Genomic DNA, 11958 nt, shown 5'->3' on the forward strand with positions numbered 1-11958 from the left:
TTAGAGCTACAGAACGGCTCAGAAGTCGTGTCAAAATTGTGTTCCAACGTGCAGAAATTTTTTGAAGCGGTAACAAAAAGTCCGCAATGAGGAAATTAGGATCCAGTCTTTTGAATGCAGTTGCATCGTTATCAATCCATAGTCCAAAATGCCATTCCAGGAGGTTAACAAGTAAGATCCTTTGACAGGAAGAGTGTGACTATAAAGCTGTATTCCAATGTTTTCTGATATAATGGCGGTACCATAAGACTTTCAGTAGAAGGTCACCATCAACTTTATGCATTGTACCAACACAAATAAACTGCACCGTGCAGGGCAAGCATTTCTCTATAAATTTAGATCTGTTTGCTTGCTCCATTAGTTAATTTAATTAAATAGGACTGTTAAATAGCATTTTATACTGTTTAAAATATCAGTGACGTGTTGCATACGTCCCTCATACATGTAATATGCAGACGATGCATGGACATGATCCATAAAAATGCAAAGAAAAAGAGGACCGCAATATGTATTGAATTTATATTTAAAGTTTATTACATAAACTTTTGCGTGGTTTTTTCTTTTTAGGTAAAAACTTGATTGTTTTTGCGCGCTGTATTCATGATTCTGGCAACAATCAAAAGCGACCACCATGGAATTATGATAAACTGTCCAATTGGGGATATGATAACAAAAGAGGTACATATATCAAAACATAGTCACAGGTGCCTGACCTATGGATTTCTATCAATAGGTTGCTTTATATTTTATATTTAATTTAAACGATTAAGTATGTATTATATGTTCTGCATAAGGTATTAAGCTATGATGGATTCTGAAGACTGTGCATCTTATTAAAAACTTTGAACCAAATTCTTTTATTACCAGAATTGGCTATGACCCTTTATTACTTAACATGTAAGACTTGAGTTGCACCTGTTTTCTTTTATTTTATTTTCCCAAACTTGTAAACTACCAAATTCCTATATTCAGCATATACATGATAATAATGTGCAGACAATTTGTCATTATATATCTACAGTTAAAGCTTACCAAACAGTCAGAGTTAGATGGCCCAGGTCCTCAGTCCCAAAGAAACAAGTCTGTACGGCTCCAGAACTAGGGTATAAAGGTGCTGATGAGTGTTCACTGTAATTGAGCTGTATTGATAAGTGGCACTGAGCCGGGCGTAAATACCACGTTCCCCCCCCCCCCCCCCCCCCCCCCCCCAGTCGTGTTGGAGAAAATTATTATTTTGTTGAAAAAGTAATGCCAAAATTTATAATATTTTGTATTTTCATGTATATAGTGATATATAGGTCTGATGGGTCGTAAGTTTATTTCTTTTGATATTATAAAGATAACTCTGTAATTGTTTATGAAACACATGACATTATAATTTATCAATTACTTACTTAATTACTTATACATGTAATACAATTGTCATTTTTTTATTTTAAAGAGGCATGGTCACGATTTTGGTCAAATTTTATTTTTCTGTTCTTATTATTTACAATGCTTTATGAATGCATTTCTAATGATCAAATTAAATTTGGGTGCAAGTTGATGAGTTTTAAGCAAGATACAGGGCTCACAATTCTTCGTCATGTAAACAAGGCTCGTGCCCTGTTTTTGTTTACATAGGTTCAATATACCAATAAAAAATCTTTTTCAAGCTGATTTGTGTATATTTTAATTCATTTTAAGCATAAATGAACAGTTCCTAAGGATTAACACATTCACTTTAGGTCTAAAACTGGAATTTTCATTTCAACATTCAAAATGTGAACAAAAGCTTTGTTTACATAGCGAGAAATTGTAAGCTCTGTAACTCGCTTATAACTTAACAAATGACACTCAAATTTTGTTTGCCTATTAAAAATGCCTGACTGAAGCATTGTAAACATTAAAATCGAAAAAATAATTTTTGACAAAATCGTGACCATGCTTCTTTAATTGCAAATGAGTAAATTTGTCATTTTGATGGATTATTGGAAATCAAAAGCACACATATATATTACATGAAAGTTTGATTGAATTGATAATATTAGATAGACATTACCATAGATTGTACTTTTCTAAAATTTGATTTTAATGCAAAGATCATAACTCAACCTTTATTGCAATTTGCTGATAAGGGCCAGATACATGGCATAAGAATTTTCCTGAGGGACTCGGACGCCAACAGTCTCCAATTGACATCCAGACAGACAACGTCTGCTATGACCAAGAACTTGCCAGCAATCCTCTGCAGTTCAGCTATGGTGTGTGTCAGGGAGCCAAGGTACACAACACAGGGCGGTCCCTGAAAATTGACATCAACCAGCAGTCAGGTATGAGGGAGGAGATTCCAGTAATAGAAATATTACATACCAAAATTTAAACAACTATTTGCTTACCATGAAAAAATTTTCATTCTAAGGTTTTTACTATTGTTTGGTAAAAATTCATAGCAATGTTTTAGTGTTTAGTAAAATGAAGTTTTACAAATAATTGCTTTTCTTCTTGTCAGAAGTAACTGGAGGTCCACTGAGGGATAGGTTTCATTTTGAACAGTTTCATCTTCACTGGGGCTCCACTAATGACAAGGGATCGGAACATACAATAAATGGTCAACTGTATGCAGCAGAGGTAAGAAAGATGGCCGATTTCACACAGCAAAACGGGCTTTGTGTTGAAAGAGCTTCCCCAGTTATAGACATGTAACATAATGCCTGTTTTCAGTAGATATGAATGGGTGTCTGCATTAAGTGTGATTTCGCCAACATAGCTCAAACAAGAGTGTACACAATACTGACTCACTGAGCATAGTTCAGTTTGCAAGTTAGATGCATAAGATGAACGAAATTGTAGCCGATAAAACCAATACATACAAGAAGGCAATCCAAGGACAATGATAAGAATATGGCTTTCATTCACTGCATTTGGATAATAAAATCTGCTCATCATTTGTCTTTTGTATCAATTATTGATTATTAATGCTTAATTGTGAAGATTAAATCTCGACTAGATTACCAGGGACTATGAAGTATTGTATAAAACTGTCTTGCATGCAGTAGCCTTTATGTTAAAGTTTTCTTTTGTCTGTCATTTGATTTCATTTTGATTGTATGCCAACATGGTGATGTCAATAAACCATTGAATTGAATTATTGACAGTGGCACTTGGTCCACTGGAATCTGAAGTACGGCAATTTTTTGGAGGCGGCGTATCACCCTGATGGTCTCTCCGTTGTGACCTACATGGTGAAAGTAAGTACATTTCCCTGTATTTCACTGTAAAACTGTATTTGTATTGATATATAATCTTGCATGTTTTATAAATACAATTAGAATTTTTAAAAAATGTAATGCTTGCTTGCATTTGCTTAATTTTTATAATGTATATGCACTATTACTAGAGTTAGAGCCATTTTTAAACTAAATTTTACATCTATGAAAGATTATGAATTGTTCTGTGAAATTTATCAATGATAATGAATGATGGTGAAAATGAATTATCTTTCCTTGCCTGAATGTTTCATCATTTTCATTATTGATCATTTTCTTTCTTAATGATACATAATATGTAAAACCATACAGTCAAATGGTAGGCGTCATATTTTATCCAAATATTTAATCATAATTTCCATTCATGTTCAGTAAGCCCATATTTGTAAATAACCATCAGATTTTTTCAGGAATCTTCAAGAGGTATATTTCAAAATTATTTCAATTCTTGGAAGTTTCTGCATCTTGTTTAGCATAAAATGATTAATTATCATTCAATTATTATTTGTTTGATAAAGGCTAGACAAGATTTGGACAAGACATGAGTGTATAGCAAGTAAAGTCAAATTATAATTATGGAGGCTGATATTGTTCTTTTTTTTTTCCGAAAAAACTAAAAAAGCAAAACCCTTTATTTTTTAACCATATTTAAGATACACAAAAATTTGCTAATAATTTGGTGCATTACAAACGTAGATTTGTAAAATTGATTCATTAAAAAATTAAGAAAAATAATCCTGAAGATGGCAAAATGCTGTGTGTCTTTTCAAGGCGTACACTTTTATGTTATTTCTTTAAACGTACTCAAACAAAGCTTCTTTAATCATAATGTCACAAAAGCGTAATGGCAATACTCACCAACAAAATGGAAAAACCATTTAAAAAATAAAATTTACCTTAAAACAATATCCATGATTTTATCTTTAGTATGTTCATTGTGTTCAGTGTTCAATATCATATCAAAAAAGTATAAATACACTGTATTTTATGAAAATGTGCAAAAACATGCGCAACGAAAACTAAAGTCAACCACCTTAAAGTGGGTACTGGTTGACTCTAATATAACATAAAGTCTGTCAAGCCAATTTTTTTTATTTGCAAAAAAAAATTTTGAATTCATGTTCCCAAGCACATATTAATCAGAATTTGTAATTGTACAACCTTTATTATAATTTGATATGTTGGGAAAAATTACTGCTTTAGGTTGGTTCTGAACATGCTGAGTTTAAGAAGCTGACAGACGCTTGCTCTCGACTGGTGGAGGCTCATACATCAGTAGCACTAGAGGAGCCATTTGATGCCGCCAAGTTATTGAAAGGTATGTTTGATGTCTAGACATTTTATCTGTATTGAGGGGAATGTCTGGAGTCTAGCCATTGTCTCTGTATTGAGGGGAATGTCTGGAGTCTAGCCATTGTCTCTGTATTGAGGGGCATGTCTGGAGTCTAGCCATTGTCTCTGTATTGAGGGGAATGTCTGGAGTCTAGCCATTGTCTCTGTATTGAGGGGAATGTCTGGAGTCTAGCCATTGTCTCTGTATTGAGGGGAATGTCTGGAGTCTAGCCATTGTCTCTGTATTGAGGGGTATGTCTGGTGTCTAGCTACTGTGTCTGTAATGAGGGGTATGTCTTGTATCAAGACAATATCTGGTGTCTAGCCATTGTCTCTGTATGCAGGAGTATGTCTGGTGTGTAGCTGGTGTGTCTGTACTGAGGGGTATGTCTAGTATCTAGACACTATGTCTAGCCATTGTTTAGGTAATGTTCAAATTAATTGAAGTGTTATGTAGTACAAAAATAAAGGATTAACAATTAAGGGAAATATCTGTATGAAGCAAGTAACTTAGATTTCAATATTTAAAAACTATATACATGTGATATTTGTAGTTACTATGTCACTTCAAAATAAATATATACATGTATCTGCTGTACTTATACTGTCTATTGTAAAGCTGAAATATGTGTACTTATCAATGTTCCTAATGTGATATGAATATGAAACCAATGAGGCGATTCTATTATCATGGTAAGAACTTGTGTATTAGTGAAACATGGTCTTGACGTGGATTATGGTTCCCTTCATTCTCTGTAAACATAGTTTTGTTAAGAGTGATTTAGTGGTTAGGATTTGTTACTTGGCAAAGAAAGATATTTTCAATTGTCAGCAGATAATCTTTTCAATTTATGTAGAAAAATATTCAAAAGTAAGTATTAGAAATATGAAATCCTCCAAGGTACCTGACTAACTAACTCATATCCTGGTAAAAAATGAAAAAATAGATGAAGTATACACATTATAAATGTTTGTATAACAGGAGATAAAATAATATACAATGTGAGTTAAAATAACCATGTTCATCTGGTGAGAACTAACAGACGTAGCTTTCTCCAACAGATGACCTCTCTAGATACTGGACGTACCCGGGATCACTGACCACACCCCCTCTGCTGGAAAGTGTCACTTGGATTATATTCCAAGAGCCGGTGGAAATCTCACAACAACAGGTATTTCTGTACCAACATTGCTATAGGGTGTTGACTATCCTCACTGTGAAGAGAGTTCAATATTGGGAATTAGATTTATATAATTTGTAAATCAAAAATGATTAAAACATACCAGGGACATGATGCATGTGTGAATGAACAAAACTAGGTAGGTGTACAGGGACTTTATGTAACATTGAAATGATGTACAGGTTAGGCATTATTTATAGATTCTAAAGGAGTTTGACAGCTTAGGTTCTGTAGTATTTGATTTATGGATTAAAAGCATAGGTACTGGGGTATTAAACATGTAGTATAAAAATTGATATGGTAGTTTCTTAGATATTCAGCATTTTGCATAAAATAAACAGTGTAAATGTACCTGAGAACACAATAAATAGACAAGACTGAAGACCCTCAGGTTTTATGAATATTCAACCTGTTTTATCATTTTAGCCAATGTAAGTTTGCACTGCCTAATGATAGGCCTTTGATATTTCATGAGTGTTGAATTAGTACTGGAACTTGTGCCTGATCTGTTCATTCATGGACATGTACAGCGTACAAAGTAAACGGAAGATTTCTGTGAAGCTCTTATTATTGCACAGTCTGTCGAGTGTCTATGAGAAGAAATTAAATTATTGGGTATCTAAAAACTAAATTCAGCATATATTAACGATAGAAAAACAATTTGATTAAAATAAGACTTGTAAAATTGCTCCTCTACAATACAAGATGTAACAACATCTCGTACAGGGTCATCTCAGAGTGACCTTTCAAATAGCCAATAAAATTGCTGCTGTCGAAATATTGGTTGGTATTTTTTTATATGTGTTTCTTTATCAATGATGGACCTAAATTCCAATGTGTCTTGGGTAATAAACAAATGGTGAAGTGCATGAGTCAATTCTAAGTTAACTTTTTGGTTTTGTTGTTTGCATGATCTGTGGCAAGTATAGCAGATCAGTTTGATATTATTTAAAATTTTGGCAAGAAAAAAAATTGTATGAAATATAAACCAACCAAACTTGATAATTTAATCTTGAATGTGATATTGGTAAACATATGAATATATATATCTATTCTTACATGTAAGGTTGCTAAGAGATGACCAATTACGCAATGTTTTTAGATCTTGAATAGAGTATACATTACAGAGGAACAGCTTTTTGAAGCATACTTCAGAAGTGCTAATTGTTATGTTATCCTGTATTCCAGATGGATGCTTTGAGGAAGCTGAAATTCCCCGAGGGTCAGTGTATGATGGACAACTACAGACCCCCTACCCCGATCCATCAGCGAACTGTGAGGGCCTCCTTTACAGGGCCATAGACCCCTCTCTACTACATGTGACCTTTTCCACAATCAGTGCAGACACTAGTATTGACCTATTACCTCAGTATGTGATCAACTGCTCAGAAATCCAGTAAAAAACAACACCTCTTTTTTACATATGACAGAACTTTTGTTGTTTTGTGGTGATATGGATACCACTCCTCGATGGTTTGCCTCAGTCTGTCACCATTTTTTATCACCACTAGCCCTGCTCCTACTGATTGTTAAAAAGAATCAAGCCATTTATTATGCACAACTTTCTATTTTGTTTTGGTATTTACACAGACTTACTGGTAAGCATTGGTATTTAGGGTATAGGGTATTGATATTAAGCTTTGCAATGTTTTTAAGTTGATGTTGTTTTTGTCAGTTAGGAAATACTCGCTCATAATTCCTGCTGGGTATGTTGTAACAAGCACTTTGCAATATTTATCTACTTGCGGGTATCCTGATGGTGTGTTTGCACCAATGGCGTACAATTATTTAATATGAATTTCACGGGAAATACATTGATATTGCATAATAGGTTCATTATATTTTTAAGGATATCCCTGCATAGCATACATGTTACTTGTTCATCAAATCATTTATCTTTTAATAGGACACATAACCTTTCATTGAATTGTTTTTCGAAGTGTGTTTCGAAGTGTGTTTTTGATATGCTTTATTGTGCTATGTAATTATGCTTTATTGTGTTTTGTAATAAAAACAAACAAGGTATATATCTATATAGATCCAAGTAAAAGTGTACATGTCCAAGTGTGTAGAAATGTCAAAAACAAATACATTGTACTTTCTGACTCTCCCATAAATATTTTTTAAAGAAAATTGTAAAAAAGAATAAATACAATATAATGCAGCTTTCTCATTGTTGTTTAATTTGAGAAACTAAGGATTACGATTTTACACAGATCATAGCATATGGAGACTACAATGTAAATGAAGTTATGGAAAGCGAAACATGACCATGGGATATTGTATAGAAAATATTATTTCATCATAATTTAAGGTGGAAAAAGTGTTCTCCCAATTTCAATTGTGTTTTAAAAAATGATTCTGCTCTTTGTCACGCATATCAGCGATGTCTAGAATGAACAAATAGGACGAGGGTGTAATTGAAAAATAGTGTAGAAATGATCGAGGTTAAGAAACTGGAATACGTATTGCAATAAGAAAACACATTTCTGTGGGCGTTCTGTTTGAGACAGAATAAGCTGGCCTAAATGTTAGCAGGCTAGTTAAAAATTACAAGAAGGCGAGTTATACTTTTAGTCTCTTTTGGCAAAGAATGCGGCAAACATTTTAACAAGCATCTGTAAAAGATTATCGATTAAATTTTTAGGGTTTACTTAGTCTAGAGCTTATATCATAAAAAAGTAGTCCGTCAACATATTTCATTTTATATCAGATCCGTTTCCTACGATGACATGCTATATGTATAAATGATTTTATATGGAACTGTGAATATCATAAGAGATTGCGATTGACCATTAAAGGTCTGCAGGTCTCTATTTACCAAACGTTTACAATTTTTGGCTTCTATCTGAAGATAGACTATAAATAATCCGAGACTCCTCTGACTCTTGCCACCCTTTTCCCATGACCTTTTAATGGATTGCTGTTTGCAAACAACAAGAATAAAAGTGGGTGAAAACAGTCTGAGGAATCTCGAATTAGGGTTTAGACTGTAAAATAAAGCTTTAAATGCAAACAGGTCGACTTAAGGTACCCAGGTGGCCTTCAAGGCCTGTGGGCCTCTTGTTCACAAAACATAATTGTTTGATCATAATTATTTCCGCAAAAATGTAATTCAATGTTTCAGTCAGTTGCATATACTATATTTTGTGTATCAAATTTCAATTTTCCTGAAAAACAGTAATCAATTACAGAAAAAAATGGAGATGTTGTATTTTTTACAAAAATAATCGATTAGCAGAGAGGAGGCGTATTGCTGAGAGGTGAGAATCAAAACGCAAATATTTCTTATGTTCATCTATTTGTTGTGACTTTCACTTTATCATTTGCAATCATTTGTTTTAAAGATCTTGTCCCATAGTGCTATAACCAGGTCCCCTTTAATCTATAAAAATGTTCTTTATTATTATTACTGAATACCCCACCTAGTTTTGAACCTCGAGTTCTTTTTAACTTTTATTTTGTAAACATATTCCCATTTTACTGGTCCATTTCTTAACATGTTGACAAGAACGACGTACGTAAAAATCGTTATCGAAAATTCAAAACGCTATGGATGAAAAATTGAATATTGTTTTTTACAGTGACGTTATTTATTTATCGGACTTGATTGATAATTTTTTTAGTTGCACAATGACACTTCGAGGTGATACAACTTATCCCTATATTATCTTGAATTTGTGACAAACGTAAATTGAGATCATTATGTCTCCCACCCTTTCTGACGTAAATTTGATCAAAAGGTGACGTTAGCAGTGTGAATTTTTTAAAATGGTAAACAAGAATTAGTACCGCACTTGTTAAATTCTGGTTTTTTTTTTTGCTTGTTTTTCTTTTTTCTGCACATTTTGCTTACTAAATTTTGAAGTCTCATTCTGTTAATGTATTTGAACTTTTCCTCATTTTGTATGTAAATATGAAACAAGAATATATATATATATATATATATATATATATATATATATATATATATATATATATATATATATATATATATATATATATATATATATATGTATGTATGTGTGTGTGTGTGTGTGTGTGTGTGTGTGTGTGTGTGTGTGTGTTATAAAAAGTTTTTCTCAACAGCTAGTGCCTATACATATAATGTTAGCGAATGTTTTAAGAAAAATGGGCAAATAGGAAAAGATTTGGATTATGTAAAGATACATTACATTGGAACAAGTCCTTACCGGAAAATAAGAAAAAAAACTGCTTGCCATTTCTATCTTACTAATCTTCATAAAAATGTCATCAGTCAGAGCAGATCACAGTTTTTTCAGTGTGTTTCAGTTTTATTTATTTATACAACACTATTATTTGGTTTTCTTGTTTCTGTTAGCAAGCCATAATACCTAACTAAATGCAGTCTTTGATATAACATGCTTCGTGGTCATTAAACTATCTTCGTCATGTTTTACACACAAAAAAAATAATACACGTACCTATGTGAATCAGCTATTAAGAGAGGAATTCCATCAACAGATTCTCTGGCCTAAAACATTAAACACGTATTGTTCATGTACTGTACTAGTACCTACATACGATATACACTGTAGTTATAACTCAAGAAAAAGTCCTGGGGGGGGGGGGGAGTAAAGAATTCACCTCATAAAAATTTCGTCAGTTTTGTTAGTTTCTTGTATTTTTTCGTAAATCTTGTCGTTACTGTTTTGCCTCTTACTTAAAGGTTGGGTTCAGTCCTGGCAGTTCAAATTATTTTTCTATATGTGAATTTAAATAGATGTCGCCTTTCAACATAAGTTTGGGCCCAGCACCTCCTCCCTTGATACATGCCTTAATAATTTTGGGTTAACAGAAACCAAGTGAAATCATTTATTATAGGAGTTATCTCTCTTATCAAGGGAACATTCAACCTTAACTCAAACTTTAGAAAGTATAAAATTGAAAGCGTATCTATCTGAGAATAATTGAACATATTTTGTTGAAATAAGACACATAAGTGTTCTCCAGAATGCTTGTTCCAGAAAAAGTTGAAGTACATAATTTTCTAACTTCAGTATCTAAATGAGCCATACCTAGACAACAATTTCTCTATCAATGAATGACTTCAATGAAAAAAAGATTGATATTAACAAATGATACAAAACCAATGAAGTACTGCAAATATCTTATTTCCGTTTGATATTTAGCAATAATTGGAAATGCATTTTATAAAATCTTGGTTGAAAATGGTGGAAAGAATTGAAGCTGTGTTTCTTTAAAGACCTTTTAAGGTTATGGCGTTAGTTAAATTAATTCAGAATTTCGCGTGTCGAACCACGTGATAAAATGGTTAAGGTATACATTGTTTTAGTTGCAGAATGCCTATACAGTTAAACACGGTTATAGCGAACACGCTTAAAATGAATTGACGCTTACAGCGAAGTGAATTTCATTCCCCAAGTGTAAACATGACAGATATAACAAATTTCGCTTATATCGAAGTAAAATCATCCCTCCCCGGCACTTCGTTATAAGCGTGTTTTACTGTATAAGTATTATCATCATTTCGTGCTTCGACACGCGATATTCTGTAGACAAAAGCACACCTGTCTAAACATTAGCATGGATAGCACCTGTTGTGGTTGGTACATTGGGCTTTGACAGTTAAAGGTGCTGAATGACACATCATATTTCACTGCCACGTCATCGGTACATTATTCTATTTGAATTGATTTATTTCTCTTCAATCAAATGCTTTACTGACTTTACCTACCTTTATGTTTAAACTTCTTATTGAGAATGATTTAGAAATAATTAAATAAATTTTTACTCAAAAATGGTAAATTGTACATTACGTATGTCATAGTCAGTAGAATGTACTCGGATTTTCCAAGGTCACTGGATCTCAATTCTTTGTGAACAATTCTATTCTGTTCTGTCAACTTTCTGTAGATTAAATATCGCATATAAAGGTGGTAAAGAGAACTCAGTGATGTCTAAAAAGAATTTGCTTTTGCCTTGCACTGTGTATGTAAACCTAGCTGAGTACAATGTGTCCATGTTATCCAGTTAAAATTTCCTTATTAATAAAATACATTATTGATTGATAAATCATGCTGTATATATATAGTTATAGACTTTTGATGTTTGAAGTAGATTGACGCCCCAAATAAAAAAAAAACCTATGCTATGTGCATGTTTATGGATATATGCAGCGAATCTTAACGCGTAATTAGGTGAAAAGTCAAGAT

General features: G+C 32.9%; 1 protein-coding gene across 1 annotated transcript; it reads left to right on the top strand.

The window, feature by feature from the left end:
* Positions 1–7208, top strand: LOC105342594 (carbonic anhydrase 2). Its single transcript, XM_011449596.4, has 8 exons — positions 1–171; positions 568–678; positions 2118–2312; positions 2492–2610; positions 3138–3230; positions 4452–4566; positions 5643–5752; positions 6950–7208. The coding sequence occupies exons 1-8, from the start codon at positions 87–89 to the stop codon at positions 7061–7063; spliced, it is 942 nt and encodes a 313-aa protein (XP_011447898.3). The 5' UTR covers positions 1–86; the 3' UTR covers positions 7064–7208.
* The last annotated feature ends 4750 nt before the right edge of the window (positions 7209–11958 follow it).

The sequence above is a fragment of the Magallana gigas genome, chromosome 6, assembly GCF_963853765.1.
Source record: "Magallana gigas chromosome 6, xbMagGiga1.1, whole genome shotgun sequence".
NCBI lineage: Eukaryota > Metazoa > Mollusca > Bivalvia > Ostreida > Ostreidae > Magallana > Magallana gigas.